The 19067-nt window shown below is 37.2% G+C and overlaps 1 protein-coding gene across 10 annotated transcripts in view; it reads left to right on the top strand.

Moving 5' to 3' along the window:
• Positions 1-19067, top strand: part of TTC3 (tetratricopeptide repeat domain 3) — a 73552-nt gene that overhangs the window by 18490 nt on the left and 35995 nt on the right. For 9 of the 10 annotated variants that reach the window (XM_080612394.1, XM_080612395.1, XM_080612390.1 and 6 more), the window contains 7 exons: positions 2644-2698; positions 8810-8864; positions 11216-11282; positions 13373-13510; positions 14595-14675; positions 15389-15501; positions 17661-17787. In XM_080612394.1, coding sequence (XP_080468520.1) covers positions 2644-2698; positions 8810-8864; positions 11216-11282; positions 13373-13510; positions 14595-14675; positions 15389-15501; positions 17661-17787 — 636 coding nt within the window. The remainder of the gene's footprint in view (positions 1-2643; positions 2699-8809; positions 8865-11215; positions 11283-13372; positions 13511-14594; positions 14676-15388; positions 15502-17660; positions 17788-19067) is intronic. The other variant, XM_080612393.1, reaches the window with a different exon arrangement.

The raw sequence follows: 19067 nt of genomic DNA on the forward strand, positions 1-19067 counted from the left end.
TAGCAAAAGCCCTGTCTATGGATTATACTGGAGCATTGTTTTGCACTGATAATGTGATGTTAATGTATTTGCATGGTTATAGACCATTATTTTTGTGCTCTGTAAACAGATTTCTTTTGCATGGGAAAAATGCTGGTTAAATAGTATGATTGTATTTGAAACTAGGATTTTGTGGTTCTCGAATATGTTTGGCTTATGTGTTTAAAATGAGTGGTATAGTTCTAAAATGCAAGATGGGCTTGTGTTATTTTAGTAGCCCTTTGCAATTCTTTAGATACATTCTTTCATTTTAAAAGACTGTTTACAAGCGGAAATATTCTGTTAGATTATTAACTTATATGGTTAGGAAGGCTTAAAACAGAAAGAGAAGCTGTCACAGAGGAGATTTAGACTGCTTAAAGAGCCACTGCCAAAAGTAGCAGCAACAGTGGTTTTATTGAAGCAAGATGTTGTAAAAGTGAGGCTTAACAAAGTCGGATGGCAAGGTTCAATCTATTATGCTACTGCACAGAGAATATAATAATAATTCAAAGCTACCAATACAGGAACTTAATGCCCTGTGATACGGGGTCATATGCAATATTAATCATTTACTGAAGATCTGCAGTTGGTAAGGGGTCTTTCAAGCACAAGCAGTAACCTTGAGAGGCATCACTGCCGTGCTGCCAGCTACTTAAGAGGGAGAGCTCAAAAAAAGCTCACTCATGTATATGGAATAAAGTGGTTGGCTTGTGGTCAAATTACGTGTGATGGAGAAAAGACTCCTTGTACCCACAGCTTCCTTTTTTCCTTGACCAAATTAGTTTTGGAAGAACTATCTTCTATTTATGCATTAATCCTGTTTCCAAGTTCATAGACATCACTACGTCACCCTGTCCCTTTGGCTTTTCAACAACAGGTTGGAACTAGAGAAGTTCATGGCCTGGTCACAGCCTAGTCCTTTTCTTCCTTTGGAGCCTGAACCAAACTATTGGGAATCTAGTGCATCACAGAAGCGTAACAGAGTAAACTTTATTCTCTGTTCATGGATTACTTTTGTTTCTGAAAAATAATTACACTAAAGATCCATGTTAGTTGAAGGCCGACCGAATAAATCCATCAAAAAAAAGGCCTCTGACTATTAGGATGTTTTACTGGTGAAAGGGCAACGGCATACAATGTTGTTGTGGTTTAACCCCGGAAGGCACCTCATTCCCACACAGCTGCTTGCTCACTCCCCTTAGCAGGATGGGGGGGGGAAAATCCTAAGTGTAAAAGTAAAAAACTTGTCTTTATCAGTTGAGGTAAAGAGAGTTTGATAAACAAAACAAAAGCTGCATACACAAGCAAAGTGAGATAAAGAGTTCATTCCCCCAGCTTTTGTTGCTGCGCAGGAGCTCATATAGTCTGGGATATCCCTTTGGTCAGTTGGAGTCAGCTATCCTGACTGTGTCACCTCCCAACTTCTCACGTACCCCCAGTTTACTCGCTGGTGGGTGCGCAGCATTTGAAACAGAAAAGATACAGTGCAGGCACTGCTCAGCATTAGCTAAAACATCCCTGTGTTATCAACATTTTTAATCATAGATCCAAAACACAGTACCATACAAGCTGCTATGAGAAAATTAACTTTATCCCAGCCCAAATCAGTATGTATTTTTTTATTCCCCAAAAAACAAACACACACCTTAAAAAAGTGGAATGGTAAGGGATTTTGTTGATACTTACCTTGTTTTACGTGGGTTTCACTACTGGATGTCGTTGGAATTCCTCAGCTGTTGCTGTCTTAGTGCCTATCTTATGGTCAGTATCATGGGGAGCCCATAAGCCATTCCTGTGCTTAAATTTTCCTGAGCAGTTTGCTTTGCTAGATGCATGCAGACTGTGACAGTCCTGCTGTAACAGCGTGGAATTAAAAATCGAATAATCAACCTCCAGTTTGCATATAGACAGTTCTCTTTCACACTAATTCTTAAAGAAACATTTGTGCCTCTTTCTGGTTGTCTGTAGCATTACTATTGTAAGATAATTAATAAATTATTATAATTTGGCCTATAAAATGTGTTATAAATAAGCTATTTAATGTAGAAAACAGGATGATAAATGAATATGCTAGTGAGGTCAAAACAATTTAGCACAGGAGAAGAAAAACATTCAAGTTTCACAGGAGGGTGGGGCAGCAAAAAACCCAGATGACTTGTTAGTGGGGAAAATGAAACCAATGTCCAAGGGAAAAGGAAAAGAAATGAAAATTACAACTTCTTAAAAAAGAAAGCTATTTACAGAATTCACAAGAAGTGCTTGAAGATTTCTGACTCTCTTATGAAAGCTTTCATCTGCTTTTATGCTTTGAAAATCTTCATAATGTAAGTCTGTAAATTTATCTTCCTTGAGGATGAATATTAATGCAAAAAATGCTAGTATTCATCACACTGGTAGATAGCAAACTGATATTAATCTGGGGAAAAAAGTGTAAGTGTACAAATGCACTTTGATTAATGAAATTGTTTTTCTTTATCTCTTGAGTTGGGACATAATATACTGTATTGTCATTGTGATTTCTTTGGTTAAACATTAGCGTCTTAGTTCTTTGTTTAAATTTAGAGTGATATCTGTTTGCTTTTTGTTATCTGTGTAAAACCAAGCTATTGTATTTGTCATTAGGTGACTGACATCCAGAGAACAGAAAGCAAAGGTTGGTCTCTGGAGTTTCCACCAAGTGAGTTTGGTTTTGCTATTTATCAAGTCTGAATTGATTCTTTCTTTGCTGTTGCCATTAATAATAAGCAAAAGTGTATCTATTGTTATTTTCACAATGGTAAGCTGTTATGTTTCACTTCTTTTCCTGTTAGCATGCTATTACTTTAATACTATTTTCTCTTCTGTATTTGTGTTATTTCTTTTGTGTAGTTTGAATCTACTTTGCATGGATGAATTCAGAATTGAAACTGGAAGTAAAAAGTAGAATGCTGAGTCACAGGCTAGAAATGCTTTCTCTCCTTCTGAGATAGATACACGGGATCTAAAAGGATCTAAATTTAAGAGAAGTAGGTAGTTTCAATATTCATAATTCTTTTGTGATTACTAAAAGCTCCATATAGGTCCTTAAGAAAATAATCCTGCAGTTAGAGAGGAAGGAGGCCACAAAATATTTGTCAGAGAGAATTTTGAGCTACCAACTTTAAGAGGTAGAAGTTGGTGTGATTTATTGTTCGTGTTTGGGTTTTTTTAATGAATTAAAAGAAAAACAAAACAAAACAAAAAACCAAACAAAAAAACTCACCACACAATCCTGTTAGAGAGAACTTACCCCCTGCCAAAACTCCCACAGTGCCAGAGTTACTTTTCTGTGGTGAAAGTGAAGTGCAAGCAGTTCTAATCTTCAAAGTGAAATATTTTCCTGAATTTTGCCTGGGCTTTTTATCCCTTGCTAAACCTGCTGTAACCAAGAAAGTGTAAGATATTTCCCCATCATCCTGAAATTTCTTTTATTGATGATGTTTGTATGGAATACTCCTGCCAAATCTGGACCAGCTGCACACTTACGCTGTGTTCTAAAGTTGTGACCCCCAAGGCAGTGGGGTCCTTTTAGTCCTGACCATTCAACAATCTGAAGTTCTGAGTGCCCAGCCATACTGTTCTTTGGAATTTGCATACTTAAATACTTCATTGAATAGGTGCCAAAGTGCAGAGCACTTCAGAATTTGATTTTAGGAAACTAGTGAAGACATGTTACAAGATCTTCCTTTAAAATGGGCAGTAAGAGAAGTGATCTTGCTCTTGTGGACTTTGAGCATATGCAAACATCTTGAGGAATTAGAGGATTTATTGAGAGATGGAAAATGTGGGATAGGTTGCAAAAAAGAGTCAAAACGAACATGTTGAAAAGATGTTATGTGGTAGGATAACAAAAAAAAAGAAACTGAAATGCTGAAGGAACTTAATGCAGAAAGCATAAATCAGGGAAGGGGTTTAGAAAAAGGAAGTCAAGCTCTGGAAGACAAATCAGTTTAGAGGAACTACATGAAGGTGGTGTGAAGGAGCAAAATGTGAGATGCATGGAAGCCATAGGAAATTTTGAATGAGTTTGAAGCAAGTGACAGCTAAGGAAATCCAGATGTTTTCCTGAGTGAGAAGATGTGTTTTGAGTAGTAATGGAGTTTGATGACACCGTATAAAACAAAGTTTTACTGAGGCAGTGGTAAAGGTCAGCAGCAACACACCCATACAGCGACCTGTTCAATCTCCAATTGCAAACACAGGATTATAAGCAATGTCTCAACTCCAGTGGACTCCTAGAGGCACTTGGTGTCCAGCACACCTGGCGGCAAGACCAAATAATGCAAATGCTTTTTGAATGCAAGTAGGAGTTGTGCTCGCCTTTTGGTTCCGCTAACAGTATTGGGATTTGAGAGAATCGCACTTTACATGACTAATGTGGGCAGTGTGATGCTGCCCTTGGTGGGGGAGCAGGGTGCTGGCAGTCTGTCTGCACTGCTGATACTGGTGAAGGGGCAGGATGTCAGAAGGATAGCTAATTTTTGAGGGAAGAGGGATAATGAAAGGCTGAATGTTGAGAGAGAACTGAAAATTCTTCTAGGCTAAAGAGATCAGAGGACTTTGAAATGTTGTATTGAACATAGTAATTTCAAAAAACTCTGTTCATTCCAGTTTTCTTTTTTCTGTTCTTCCTGTCTCCCTCACTCTTACTATTGCAGATAGAGTGGGAGATAGATGTATTTCAAAGTTGTCAGGGAGGCTCTTCTGTTCAGTCACAAGGTTCGGAAAGGACCCCCTTGTTTTCTAAACTCCTTCACAGGGAGGAGCTTAGGTGTGGCTGGATCCAGGGTTAGTCTCAGACTTGGACAGTGATTTTATACCGAAAGGATTATAGATGCATAACCAGTCATTTATACCACTTTGTCCTGCAGGATTAAGGATGGCAAACTTGATCTATCCATAGGTAAAATAAACACTTTAATAGGTAATGATAATTCATAATTATATGATTAGGCCAGAGAACTTTAATCAGAATATCTACTTGTTTTATGAACAGGCAGGGTAGTCTACAAAATGATCACATATTAGTCGTAAAGTATGAACAGTTTATTAAACAAGCATGCTAAAGCAAATTGGGTGTATACATACATATATATAGTGAACAAGCACAATAAATCGAATCAAAGAGAGAGAATACATTAATAGTACAGAGGAAAATTAGCAATGCATCAAATCATTACTGCATAGAGAGAACAGTGATTGAAAAGAAATACATCACCAATTACTACCTAATCCTCATCATCCAGGCCCACACTTCAACCTGGAAGCCCCATTGCAGCTGATGCTGGGAGCCTTGGGTAACTAGGAAAATTCCTACACAATGCGTCCACCTGTAAGTGAGGCTTGATTTGGCTACAAGAGGGTCCTGCTTTTATACCCTTAGAAACACAGCCGACTTTATGCCAGAGCTGTAATTGTTTACTGGTGTGGCTGTGCAGTTTCTCATGATCTTGCTGTTGGCCATGCTGAGAGCATTGGTCAGGCACCCTGGCGTGGCTAAATGTGGAGGTCGTGGAGCAGCTGCACACTTATGTTTTCCTGCCTCTTTCCAACAAATGGCCATAACAAATACATACTTTATCAAATACACTTAATCAAAAGCATACTTTGTTATGTTTCTCACAGTCATGAGCAGGGATCAACTCTTGGTTAGATTCTCATCCATTACACTACTACACAGTATGAATTCTTAGAATTACTATTCACTATAATTCACTATAACTGCCATTTACTAGACTTACTGTTCCTTAAATCAATAGTTTCAAAGCTAGCTTAAGCATTAAGTAGAGCTTGATCTCACCCATACCAGTGACTGTGGGCAACTGTCTTGCTCAGCCTGGAGGAGTACCCTTGAGGGGTGTCCCCACTCAAGGGAGGAATTTTGACGCTTTCCCAGGAGGGGTGTGCTAGAATCTCTGTTGCTGAAAGGTGGGACTAAGCTGTTGTAGTAGAAAGTGATTAACTGTCAGTCATTTTCTACAAGGCTAGATTTTCCAGCTCAGTGAAACAGAATTTGTCTTTAGGTCAGTGACCATTCATTGGTTCCTCTGTCGGGAAACGCCTGGTTTCACATGCTTGTTGGTTCCTCTGTCAGGAAACATCTGGTTTCATATCATGGTGATACTTAATTTTACGGGACTGTTTAGTTCGGCTGGTCTTGGATTCTTCAACACCAAAACCAGTGTGACCTCCCTCCATCACTGATAATCTTCACAAGTAAGGTGAAATTTGAGCTGGTTTACCCCTGCGCAGGCAGAGTGTCCTGCTGCAATTACATCAGTAGAAGAAAGTATTTGATTTGCTTTGATTTGAAAGGAGGAGTTAGGCTCTGAATGCCTCGCTGATACAAATTTCATGTGGGTGGGGAGGAAGAACTTTCTTTTTCTTCGCCTTTGTTTGTTTAAAGGCTCAAGACTTGCAGAAGACCTAATGTAGAGGAACTGTATGCCACTGTATCGTATCTTAAAGTTACTGTCTTTTCTAATTTCAGTTTTTGTCTGCATGTACTATTTTTTTGAGCATGTGTACATTTCTGTTAAATATTGTTGTTCGCTACTAGTCGGAATGTCTAGCAAAAGCAATACTACTTCTACTAATATTTTAAAATGCTTGTGGGGTAAGTGAGTCATATTTGCAGTTGAATTAATATATCTCCTGAAGTATTTTAGCTATAATTCAGCAGGATTTGCTTGTTACTTTTATTTTAAAGTATATTTTAAAAACCTTAAAGTAGTATCTTTTTCAGTTGGGTAGTATATGGGAGGAGTAGTTTCTGTAGGAATTTTTTCTGAAATCATATTTGTTGAATGGCTTTTAGACTCAGATCATTCAATGAAAATATGATGCTGATTAAATTCTTTCATTTGATGGTGGGAGGGAAGGTTTATATTTCTTTATCATAATTAGGATTTTGGTTAGAGTGATACATTGGTTCCTCAAGGGAAAGAAACCTATATAATGAAGAAAAGGGAATATATATCTCTCTCCAAATGGTTAAATGATGATATGCTTGAAGTGTTTTCGGGCTTTCAAAAGGATTATTGCTTTCCAACCATTAATTGACTCTATTATGAGGAATTTGTGATGATTATTATTGTAGCTTTGGAGTTTTTAATGTGTATGAACTGTTTTGACAAACACCATTCAGACTCGTGTGTTACAGTTTCAAGAAGTGTTCATGAAACAGTTCTGAACACATTCAGTCTTTGTGATGCTTGATTTTTTGTTCTGATTAATTTAAATTTTATGTGATTAAGTACTTTTAAATTAAATATTACTGCTGGCATGTATGCATATGATTTAACTTGAGAAATGTGTACATGAGACATCCTGCTGGCTTGAGTGAGATTACTCAAATAGGTAGATTCGTATTTTTCAAAAATCAATGTCTTTCAGTATTTCATGTCCAGTTATATAAGACACTTAAGTATTATGAGATAAACATTTTAAGGCATAGATAGTTATTATATAGAGAGTGATTAAGTCCTTTTTCCAAATTTAATTTTCTGGTAATTCAGCGTTAAGTCTTGTAAAATCCATTAGGTTTAGCTAGCAAAAAGAATCTGCTGCTCTGCATCACTTCCACTTACCCTGTGTAATAAGGAACACCAGCAACATGGGATGCTTGGCAACTGTGTTTGTCAGCTGAGTGTTGATTTCCTAACAGTCTAGAATGTAACTTTTTGCCTTGTTTAATTGTCAGGTTACTGGAAGGCAGCTCTTCCTTAAGTGTATTTTGTTAATGCCTTGTAAAGTTCTAACATAAAATTCTTGAAAATGAAAACCTTCTTGACTTCATCATGAGTATGCATGTGCATGTTCAGATGCCTGATGTTATGTTTTAATCCCACAGAAAACAGTTGAGAGGTTATTTTGCAGTTAATGACATGGCTTCCTGGTTTTGACCACTTACAATAATGTTTTCTTTCTTGTTACTAACGAATTGTTTACTCAGCTTGTACAGCCCTATAACTGATCAAGGACAGTGTTAGACGGCTGAAGTTGTAAAGTATATTAGTAAAGTTTTGTGTTAAGTCTTTGATCTTAAGTTTCAGAGTTAGAAATGGGTCAGTACCAGGATAGATTCTTTCTTGTCTTTATCCAGAATTTCCACATAGGAAAACATTTTTGTTTTGCAATCAGGTACAGAGTTAGAAATGAATCAGTGCCACATGATAGATTCTTTCTTGTCTTTGTCCACTGTTTCCGCATACTAAACATTTTTATTTTGTAATCAGGGACATTTATCTTGATCTGACTCATGTTTCTAAGATTAATGTGGGTTGAACTTAACTCCTTTAGCAAGGTATTATTGAAGCCTCTGGAAGATTTCTGTAGTAAAACTTCAACATCTATAGTGATCTATTATCCCCTTTTAAAATTCTAGTTATCAACTAACAATGAATAATATGATCTGTGGTTTTACATAAGATATGATTTCTTTAGATTGGAGTCAACTTTGACAGTTGTTACAGTATTGTAGAGTCAGATCATATCTTACAGAATTTTAAGAGTCTTCTGTTTATTTAAAGTATCTTTTCCCCTTTGTAGGATTAATAAAATCCAATCCTATTTAATAAAAATAATATGAAATTTTATAATTTAAAACACTGAGGTGGCTTTTTGAAAAACCTTTTGCTTGTGCTAGTTTATGATATTGTGACTGTTTAAGATCTATTATATATAAAGCAAAATGGTGAGTTCTGAGTGCATTTTTCCCCTTTGTTTTAGGTGATGTTAATTTAGTTTTAAATACTTTCTCTTACTACAGGCCAAAGTCATCAAAACAAAGGAAGGCCAAAACCTGGTGACTCTGAAAAGATAAGGCAAGAAATCTGGCTTATTTTTTAATTATTGAGTTATTTTATGTAGTACTTAAAAAGGTGTTAATGCAACTTTGACTTGCTGCTTGACTTTGCTAGTTGCCTTGTTTATGTTGTTTACATACTCTTCAGGATATAGTTCGTGTTAAGATAGCTGATTAAAGTTGACAAAATTCCAGTTTTCACAAAAAGCCTGCGTTATTACTTGATTTTAGTAAATGAAGGCATAATTTTAATAACTGCCATTTAAAAACTGTTGCCCCAAAACAAGTCACACAGCATAGCTGTAACAAAAAATGTGCTTCCTTTACAGCCAAGAAAATAGGGATCTTGGTCCAGTTGTTACATTCAAACTTAGACCACAGCATAACTCAAGCTCTATCTTATTTTCAAGGCCTCTTTGTACTAGTTCTACTCTGTGTACCAAATAATTTTTAAAGCATTTCATATGCTTACTATGAAGAAGAGGTTTGACTGTGAGGAAACCATTGTAAGTCAGTCTCAGAATTCAATACTGGGAAAAAACCTTCTACTTAAAGAGCCTCTAAATTGTTTGTAGAGTTGAATTTTTGCTTAAACCATGTAAATGTCTAATTTAAGTACATAGATACTCCCTGTAGAACATGCTGAATGTGAATGAATATGTTTGACGGTTTGGGGCCAAAATTAAATTAGTCAAGATAAAAAGCATTATAGACATTATGGACAAAATTTATGCTTCCATCCATTATAACACTTAAAACAAAGTTGAACAAAAGAAATAATTTTTTCCAGTGATACTGGGGCCAAAATACTGCAAACAAGTTTGGGGAAATCGCTGCATTTATAGATGATTTCATATGCCAACATATTCCCTCATCTAATAGATAGGTAAGGAGTAAAGAACTGTCACTGACTTATTTGTAAGGTGACTGAGGCAAAAGATGACTGGCTACTCAAGGACACGCAGAGGTGGAAGCTTTCAGTGTTTCAGCCCGAGTTGTGAAATTAGATAAGTTGAGCTTTGAGTGTAACTTCTTGCTTGTATGCTTCTTCAGCTGGTGTTTTTAGTTGTGTATAGGGTGATTAAGAACAGAGGGGTACAGCAAAATAAGTTGCTTATATTAAAATAGGAAAGTTTTCATTAAGCGATAATTTTTTTAAGACAGGTTTCTCATATAGGAGAGGCCAACTTTTAGGAAACCTGGGAGCTGAACTTGATCATTCTCAGTCCTAATCTAAGTGTGACCACAAAACCAACCATCTCTTAATCTATATTTATTACAGTACAATACTTTTAGATTTTTCCATACCTTTTTGAATACCACTGTAGCTAAGACAATTGAAACTTTGTCACAGGAGAGGTCGTTTTCATTCTTTGACTGGGTAGCCACTGCTTTCCTTTTCCCTTCACTTTAAGAGGGAGGTAAAAAATGTTAGAATTCACCATGGGAGCAAATCCTCTTTAAAGTAACTGAATCATCTACAAAATTGCTTCTCTCACAAGAATTTTATTGGGTATATACAAAACATGCTATTTCTCAACAAGTGAGGTGCATGGTGGGTTACAATCTTAATCTTATCTCCATTTCTGTAACTAGCAGGTTGCTTGGCTTCCAAAAATTTATGAAATCCACTGACACTATAAAAACTTTATCTCAGATGATGAGTGTTTGATGGCTTCAAGTGTGAGATGAAACTGAATGTATATCGCAAAAGGCACTATAGTAGCATTAAGTATTGACTAGCAATTTTAGGGATGGGGATTTAGAGTATTACGCTATACTTTGCCTCTTTGTTATACTTTTCCCATTCCCTAGTTGTGCATGTGTTTCTGCTGCAGTAGTGGAAAGGAAATGCTAGGAAGAACAGCTCTATTCCTCTCTTCTCTGCTCTCCCTGCCCCTGCTGTGCATAGCTGCTACGTGTATTTTAAGTGGTCGTTGAGCTGGAATAAAGGATCTTGTACTTAGGAAGAGTAGAGAAGGGGAAAGAGACCTAAGTACCTTCTCATGCTGCTACCTTTAGTATAGGGAAGTTCTTTAGTCACCTCTCCCATCCCTTCATAAGATCAACTCAGCTGAGAATAAGATGGAGAAGGCAAAAGAAAACAAATAAAATTATGGAGAAGACTGCTACTTCCTTGAAGCCCTAGTGATTCCTGAGCCAGAAATACATGAACTATATGAATAGTATCATAATCCTTGATAGTGTTATAATACTTACGGCGATTGTGAAAGTGTGCTATAATCACCTTTAGCATGTAGGCAAATGTAATGTGGTTGACAAAAGCACAGAAATTGCTGTTTCTTGAAAATAAAATTACATATACAGTACACATACAAACTCATGATGCCGTTGTCCTATTATTTCTAGAGATCACCTTGATCTGAAGGTAGAATCTAAAGCCATTCAAGATAAACTCTTCTCTACTATGCAGCAGGTAACTGGGAATTCATTACTATACAACCTTAAGTGTAGATGATTTGTCACCTTTTAGTAACACTGTCCAGAGTAGCAGTTCATTCAAAAATTTAACACTTCATGCTTAGCATGACTTCTGTCGGGAGCCAAAGACTATGTGATTGCACTGACTCATACTGTCTTGTTGCTTGTAGTCTTTTTGCTTCTCCTCTGTCCCCTCTGTAAGACCTCACACTGGAAATTAATGTAACAAAAATTGGTATAGTTATAGAATAATTTAGCTAAAACCATGAGTTAGTAATATAGCTTTCTTGCATCTTAATTTGTAATAAAACCTACAAAAATCACTGAAAATCATTCAGGTATTTATAATACCTTTCCCAAAGTTCTGACCAAATACATTTTAATGTGTTTGATACATATTTGGAAATAACCATGGAACATTTTGTTGAATGGTAGTTTAAAACTCTATGAAATTCATAAGTTGAGAGTTTTCCTTCTCAGATCTCATCAGCATTGAATGATGGGTATCCCAAAGTTCTTAAATGAAATCATGGGGACATACGTAATTAATCATTTCCTCTCTGTTAATATGGGGAAGTAGATACCAGAAATCTCTATTCTGATTTAATTGCATGTTAAGACAAAACTGGATTCAGGAGAAAGTGCATGTTCTGCCTGCATTAAGACCCTTTATTTCCTTTAAAATACCTATTTTTGTAATGCTAATGCATTATTATTATTGAAAATAAGGTTTTTACTTTATTTAATCAGCTTCATATGTCATGCAGTTTAACATTAATAATTTAACTTTCAATTACTGTATTTTGTTCTGTAACTATATGATCTGACAGCATTAACTGGTATCAGTAGTCCTAGGACACTAAAATAAGTCTTAATAATTTTTTCATTTGCACGTTTCTGCATTTTGGTTATTACCTATTTGTATTTTCCACTGTCCCTGCCAACATATAAACTTTTGTTTATATATGTCATTAGATGATGGGTATTTTCTTATGTTTGTTCTTTTTGATCAATTGATACGATGAAGACAAAATAATATCAAAATTCATAGACGCTTAGGAAAATACATTGCAGACATACATTAAATTTAGTATGTCAAAAGCCTAATTCAGTTCACAGGAATACATTAATGTTGTTATGTTCCATTCTTCCCAACCTTCCCATTCTTCACTTTTTCCCTGCCCATGACGGTTTCTTCAGACTCCAAGGCTCAAATGTTAATATATGGAGAGAAGGAAGGAGCAGTTAGCAAAAAGCTTGTAAAGTGGGATTACTTCATACTGAAGATTAATTCATACTAAAATGAGGTAGTGGCATAAACTACACAGATGGGCTTCCTTATTACTCTTTTTATTTTGTTTATGATTGCAGGAGTAGGGCAGGAGTAGGTGTTGAAAGAGCTTCTTAAATAGTCAAATTAGTTCTACCTTGGCACAGTGATCTGCTTCCCAAAGCTAATTTTATTTTAGTTTTTCAACAGATCAAAGGAATAGACATACCTAATCTGCAGCTGCTTGTCGTGATTTACAGTCTTACTGCTGGGAATTCCTGCAGACTCCAGGAAGTATCCATAGTGAAAGGCTAATAACATAATGCATTCTGAAACCTTCTAGTATCAACTATTAACCTAGATGGAGAGAAAGCGTAGGCAGAAGGAAATACTTCTCAGGTTTTACAAAAATGTTTGCACGCCAAATGGAGTGTACAAGTGATGAAAAGCATAAGTCTGAGGGTTTTTTCTTAGCTATAAGAATGGTTAAAATGATGCTTGAAACTAAACTTGAAACGTTCTGGAGAGAAAAAGGATCTAAACTTAGAACAAAACCTAGACTTGAAAGAGATTAGCAGCAGTAGATCCATGAAAATCTTAAGTTTTTAGAAATTTAAAATTTAATTAGAATAAAATTAGAATTTAAAAGTTTTTAAAAATGCACCTGATTTTCTGCCTTAAAATGACACTGTGATAGAACTGTAGGAAGTACAGAAATTTAACAGTTGTCTGTGGGATTTTAGCATATAGTTTGCTTGCTTAAAAAGAAGAAAAACTGTTTTCTTTTGGACTTACTATTTTCCTAAATGTTCCAGGTTGATTTAAGTATGTTCCCAGAGGAGGTTAAATCCCTTGTTCGTGATGGTTATACAGCCTTGATGGACCAGCGATGTCACAGTGCTGAACAAGCCTTTTCACGATTGCTGAGCATTCTGAATCCTTCAGAATTAAAGGTAAACCAAGAGGAATAACTTAGTTTATTGGAGTACTTGAGATTTATGCTTTCAATACCATGTTTCATTCTTTTCTTCTTCTGAAACAGTCATTATTTTTGACTTGTTGCCAGTGATGTTTCACTGATAAGTATGCCAAGGAGCTTGCAAGTGAAAACAGGATTAAAAAAAAACCATAGTAGGGAAGTATTTTTGTAACATTCAGCATCCATTGCATTTGTAGATGCAATCTGAAAAATACTTACTAAAATAATGAGTAATATAAGCTAGTCTTATCAAATACCTTTTTTGATAAGAAACTACTGTTAAGTTTTCAGCTTAACTCTTATTCATAATGATGTAGGGTAAAAAGAATTTATATTCTTCAGGTCAGATAACTCTTCGATGGCAAATACTTTGAAATTTTGTGTATATGTATCTAGCCAGTCAGCCATTGACCCATTTGTCTCCCAGATTTCTTTAAATTCTTGTACTGTAATATAAAGTTTTGTGTGACAGTGCATGTGACACATGTATTGCTATGTTTCAGGCTCTCATTTTAATAAGGGTTGTTGCGGTGCTAATAAATCTGTCCAAGCAAGTAATGCACCAATCCAGTTTATTAGGAAGAAGGAGGTTGAGAAGGTGTTTTGGTTTTTTTGGGGGGGAGGGGTTTGTTTGGTTGTTGGGTTTTTTTTTTTTGTTTTTTTTTTTTTTTTAATAATTAAAAAAAAAACACCCAGCCAAACCCAAAACTAGAAAAACCTGCTCAGTTCTTAACATGAGCTATAGCAAAGACAAACTGCACTCTATGAGGTCAACACAGTAAGTCTAGAATGCTGTAAGTAGTTATACCATTTCTAAAAGCAGAGGTTTTAGGATGTATCACTTTGAAATGCATAGGGGCACCAAATGTCCTGTAGTAAAGGTATAGTTAACCTTCACTTTTTATGCTAATTATAACAAATCTGGATAGAGGCTATGATAAACAAGGATATTTCCTAGCTTTGTTGTAGCAAAGATATTCGATTCATAGTAGGCAATGTCTAGTTACCAGCAAAGTGATTTTGTGCATGCTACTACTATAATTTCTCTCTCTTTGCAGCAGCTGAATCTTTGTGTTATTAATTACGTTGTTATCATTTATGGACATGCCACTGCTCTTCTTGGAATAGGACAACCTGAGGTATGACATTAAGGCACTATATAGATATTATTCAAAACTCTAGTTCAGCTTATTGGCCATCCATTTTTGTCTCTTCTTAACAGACAACATGAGTGGGGAAGGAAAGTTCTTGTCACATTTTAGAATCATATAGTTTAATATCTGGGACTAGATCTTTAATGGTTTTGGATAAAGTAAGCCACCAAATTTCTTCATAAAATTTCTTCTTAAGCTTTCAGATGAGATGCTTAAGAATTAATGAAGTATAGTCAGTCATTTTTCTTCTACTTTATTGTAATGGGGTTATGCACTAGTGTTTCTAACACAAACATTTTGCTTCTAAACAAGAGAAGGAGAATGCTTTTGGTTCTGGAAAACACCGAAACAGATGTGTGGGGTTTTTTTGAGAGTTGGTTTGGTTTTTTTTTTCTCCTGCAGCGTTTAAAAATATTCAGTGTCTTACAGTGAATTTAACAGTGCGCATTTGTAGCTCAGTGAGCTCGATCATTTAATTTCATTACTTCAGAGGGAGCCCATGGTTACAGAATAAGTTTCTTTTTTAAAAAAAGAGAAAGCCTTTGTATGTGATCATGAGGTTGCTCAATTCCCTTTATTGTTCATCAAGCTGATGAAAGAATAGGGCGTTCTGACCCACTCTAATGGAGGAAAAAAAAAATAAAGGAGGAAAATACTGGCAAAGCACCACATATTTTTGTCTTACATTTATTTTGAAGGCATTGGCAAAGGCTGAAGACCAGTTTAAGAAAATAATTGAACAGTACCAGGAAGAAAGATTTGGTTGTTTGGCATACTATGGAATTGGAAAGGTGTACCTCAGACAAAACAGGTTGGTGTAATATAAAGCTTCAGTATTCGATTTAAAAAATATTTTAATTTGAGAAAATGTGTGGAGGTTTTTAAATTATTCTTTGTTAATCATGGAATTCATATATCAGACTGATTTATTACAACTTTGTTACTGCTAAGGACGTAATGGAAGCTGCTGAATCGAGAGGAGTTTAGGGCACAGGGGTATGTCCAACCAGCACCCTCTGCATTGGAGGAGAGCTAGAAAGAAAAGGGCAAAAAATGATGATCTCAGGGAAAAAGTATTGTAAAGAAAGCTTAACTTATCTCAGCACTAGGGAGATGGGAGGGTAACCTTGGTTTTAGATAAGGCAGCTGCACCAGTCATTGAGTTCCCTGAAACAGATAATGTGTTCCGAGCTAAGCAGACCAGTGTGGGGAGAGGCTCAGCCAAACAAAAAGTGCAGAAAGTGGATACCTAGTAAACTTGAGAGCAGAAGGTTTGGGCTGGCTTCAACCCAGGTGTTCCTGGCAGTATTTTCTTCCCAGCATTGTGGCGGTAAGTGTATAGGGAATGGGAATCAAGTTTGTAGTAATTCAACTGTGTTTTGCAATTGCTATGTTATGCTTGTGTTGCGATTTCAGTATATCACCGTATTGCTCTACTTAATCAAAATCCTCCATATACCTGTGGTTGGCTGTGCCTTGGCTGGCTGCCAGACCCTCATCTGACTGTGCTCCCACTCCTCAATGGGAGAAGGGGCTGAGATAAAGACAGGGAGATCACTAGGGCAAACCAGACTCAAGTTGAGGAAAAATAATGTCTGTTAAAATAGAGTTGGATATTGAGAAACAAAGTAAAAAAACTAAAATCACCTTCCCCCTCCTCCCACCTTTATCCCAGGCTTGACTCCCTCATTCCTCACTCCTCTACCGCCTCCTCCCATGAGCTCCCCAGAGAAATGGGGAATGGGGGTTGTAATAAGTCCCTAACACTGGGTCTCTCTGTGTCCTTCCTCCACACACTCCTCCCCTGTTGCAGCATGTGGCCTTTCCGGGAGCCACAGTTCCTTTGGGGCACACCCACCAGCTCTGGCAGGGGTCATCCATGGCTACAGTGTGGGTATCTGTCTGCTCCAGCAAGGTGCTCTCCAGGGGCTGCAGAAGGATCTCTGCTCCATGCCAGGAACATCTCCTCATCTTTTTACCTTCGTGCTTGAAGGGCTGTTTCTCAGACTTTTTGTCCTTATTCCTCAGAGCCGTGCAGTCCTTTATATTGTCCTTTCTTATCCATGCTTTTACTGAGGTGCCATTATCTTGCCTGAGGGGCTCAGCTGTGCCTTGTAGTGGGGTTCACTAGAACCAACTGGAACTGGGGCAGCCCTGGCCCCTCCCCACAGGGGCTGCCTTTCCAGCACTGGTCCCCACCCCTCTGCTTAACCTTGCCGTGAACCCAATACAATGCCAAAGAAATTAAGTTTGGTATTAAACTTTAAAGTCTGCTCACGTGGAATATGTAAAAGCACCCGGTCAGAGTGCTGGAACCTGAGATGGGATTCCTCCTTCCCACTGCCATAGCATAGCCAGATGTGCTGAGACTCAGGAGGTATCTGCATCCCAGTCCCTCAGATGTGGCTTTGTTTACTTTGGCAGTTAGGACCTGCAGGGAGGCTGTGTGTGTGTTCCAAAGAAGTTGTTAGACACACACACACACACACACACACACACACACACACACACACACACACGACAAGACAGCTGGCCACCCAGACTACCCCAGGCAGAGCTGCTCCCACATATAGCACTACCTGAACCCATGTAAAGTATACGTATAGGTGGTGGAGTCCTGTGCCTCCTCTCTGACTGATCAGGTCCCTTGTGATCATACACATGTCCTCACTCTCTGTATTGACGAGCACACTCATGTTCATGGGTCCCTTGATTATCAGCTTAGGCTCTCGGACTGCCTCATATCCATGCCTGGATTCTGGCCTCTTACCCAGGCTGGCATACTGGCTCACTCCTTGAGAGTCTTTAAACAGATAACTTAATGAACCAGCTGCTCTTTCATTCCACATACTCTTACAGTTACCATTTTTTTTTTTTTGCCTTGGATCATAAAATTAATTGTGAAAATATTACAGGCTATGCAGAAATTATTAATGAACATTCTGAACATGTACCTGTTTCAAACTGCAGGTTTTCAGATGCGCTCGATCAGTTCATGAAATCTCAAACAATGGTTAATCACAAGATTGTCCCTGGAGTATTAACTTGGCCCACAACATCTCAGGTCATTGAAGAGACACGAACAGAGAATTTACAGGTTTGTTTAATAAAAGAATAAAAGGTCATAAAACCTATTTTGTCAAATGGCCTTTCAAAAAAATACAGTTCTCATCCTCATTTCTGCCTCCCCATTGCAAAGGCCAAAGAAAGATGAGGGGGGTGCAGTAAAGTATGAGATGAAGACAGAATGCGTGTGCAAACTGAATCACCTTTACTGAGTTTCTTGCCATATTTATACAAAATCATACAAGCTGTTTTTAGACAAGCTATTTTTAGATCTTAACTATTCAGATGTTATCCTTGTTTTTGTACTAGCCAAGCTTTGATCAGTTCCAACACTATAATTTATGTTATCTTTGTTTATTAGCTTGTGTCCACCTGTACAGGATGTGCTGCATACCAACATTTGTTATTCACATCTGTGATGTTTTATGGCTGTTCTGGTCAAGTCCCTTACTTCTTTGACTGCCTGAGGTTATTAGCAGGTCACCTGTATTCCCACAGGGGGGTGAAAGGAGGAGGTTTCAGTCTGGAGCAGCCAGTGCAAATGCTGCTGCTCACTGTCTTGAGTTTGTCAACCCTGATGCCTGGTGTTTGTAGAGCAGAACTCTTCTTGTGACAGCATATTTGAACATCCTGTTTGATGTTTTTTGAAAATTCCATATTTGAGCATCCCATTTACAGCACAAGGCCAGGGGCTCTGTGTCAGCCTCTATGCTTGGGTATTTTTATGCAATAATATGGTTCTAATCTGCTCCAAGTATTTCATAATGTGTTAACTACTTAGTTGCATGATACCAAACTTTTAAGTAGATGTGAACACTATACACAATGTAATGCTAGAGAGAATTGGTTAAAAATTTGAATTGGCAAAAATGTGAAGTTGAAAATTGCAACTATGGTACTATATTTAAAACCAAGTAAGAGAGCTTGATCATGTAGTTCTTGGCTGATGCAGTGGGAATTGTGTGGTAAAATTCCCCATGTGAGTTTTAAAATCTAACTTGTGCTTCTGAATTGCTTTCTCAGGCTGAAAAGCTTCCAAAAAGTTATAATAGTTATTGGTTTTTAAATGGTAATTGAGTCACTGTTACTTGTGAAGGGTTTCTGAATAAACCATGCTGTGAGAGGCAAGACGTGTGAGCCCCTCTGCATGGATGCAGTTTGACACAGCAGAGCTTACTAGGTTATCCAGTGTATGAACTTGGCTATACTATACTAACCTGTTTGGTTTCTGGTAGAAATAGCAATGGTGTTGTTTCCTAAGCAAAAACTGACCTAAGATTTCTAATAGACCCCCTAGCTGATGCAACGGTA

The sequence above is a fragment of the Psittacula echo genome (assembly GCF_963264785.1).
Source record: "Psittacula echo genome assembly, chromosome: 3".
NCBI lineage: Eukaryota > Metazoa > Chordata > Aves > Psittaciformes > Psittacidae > Psittacula > Psittacula echo.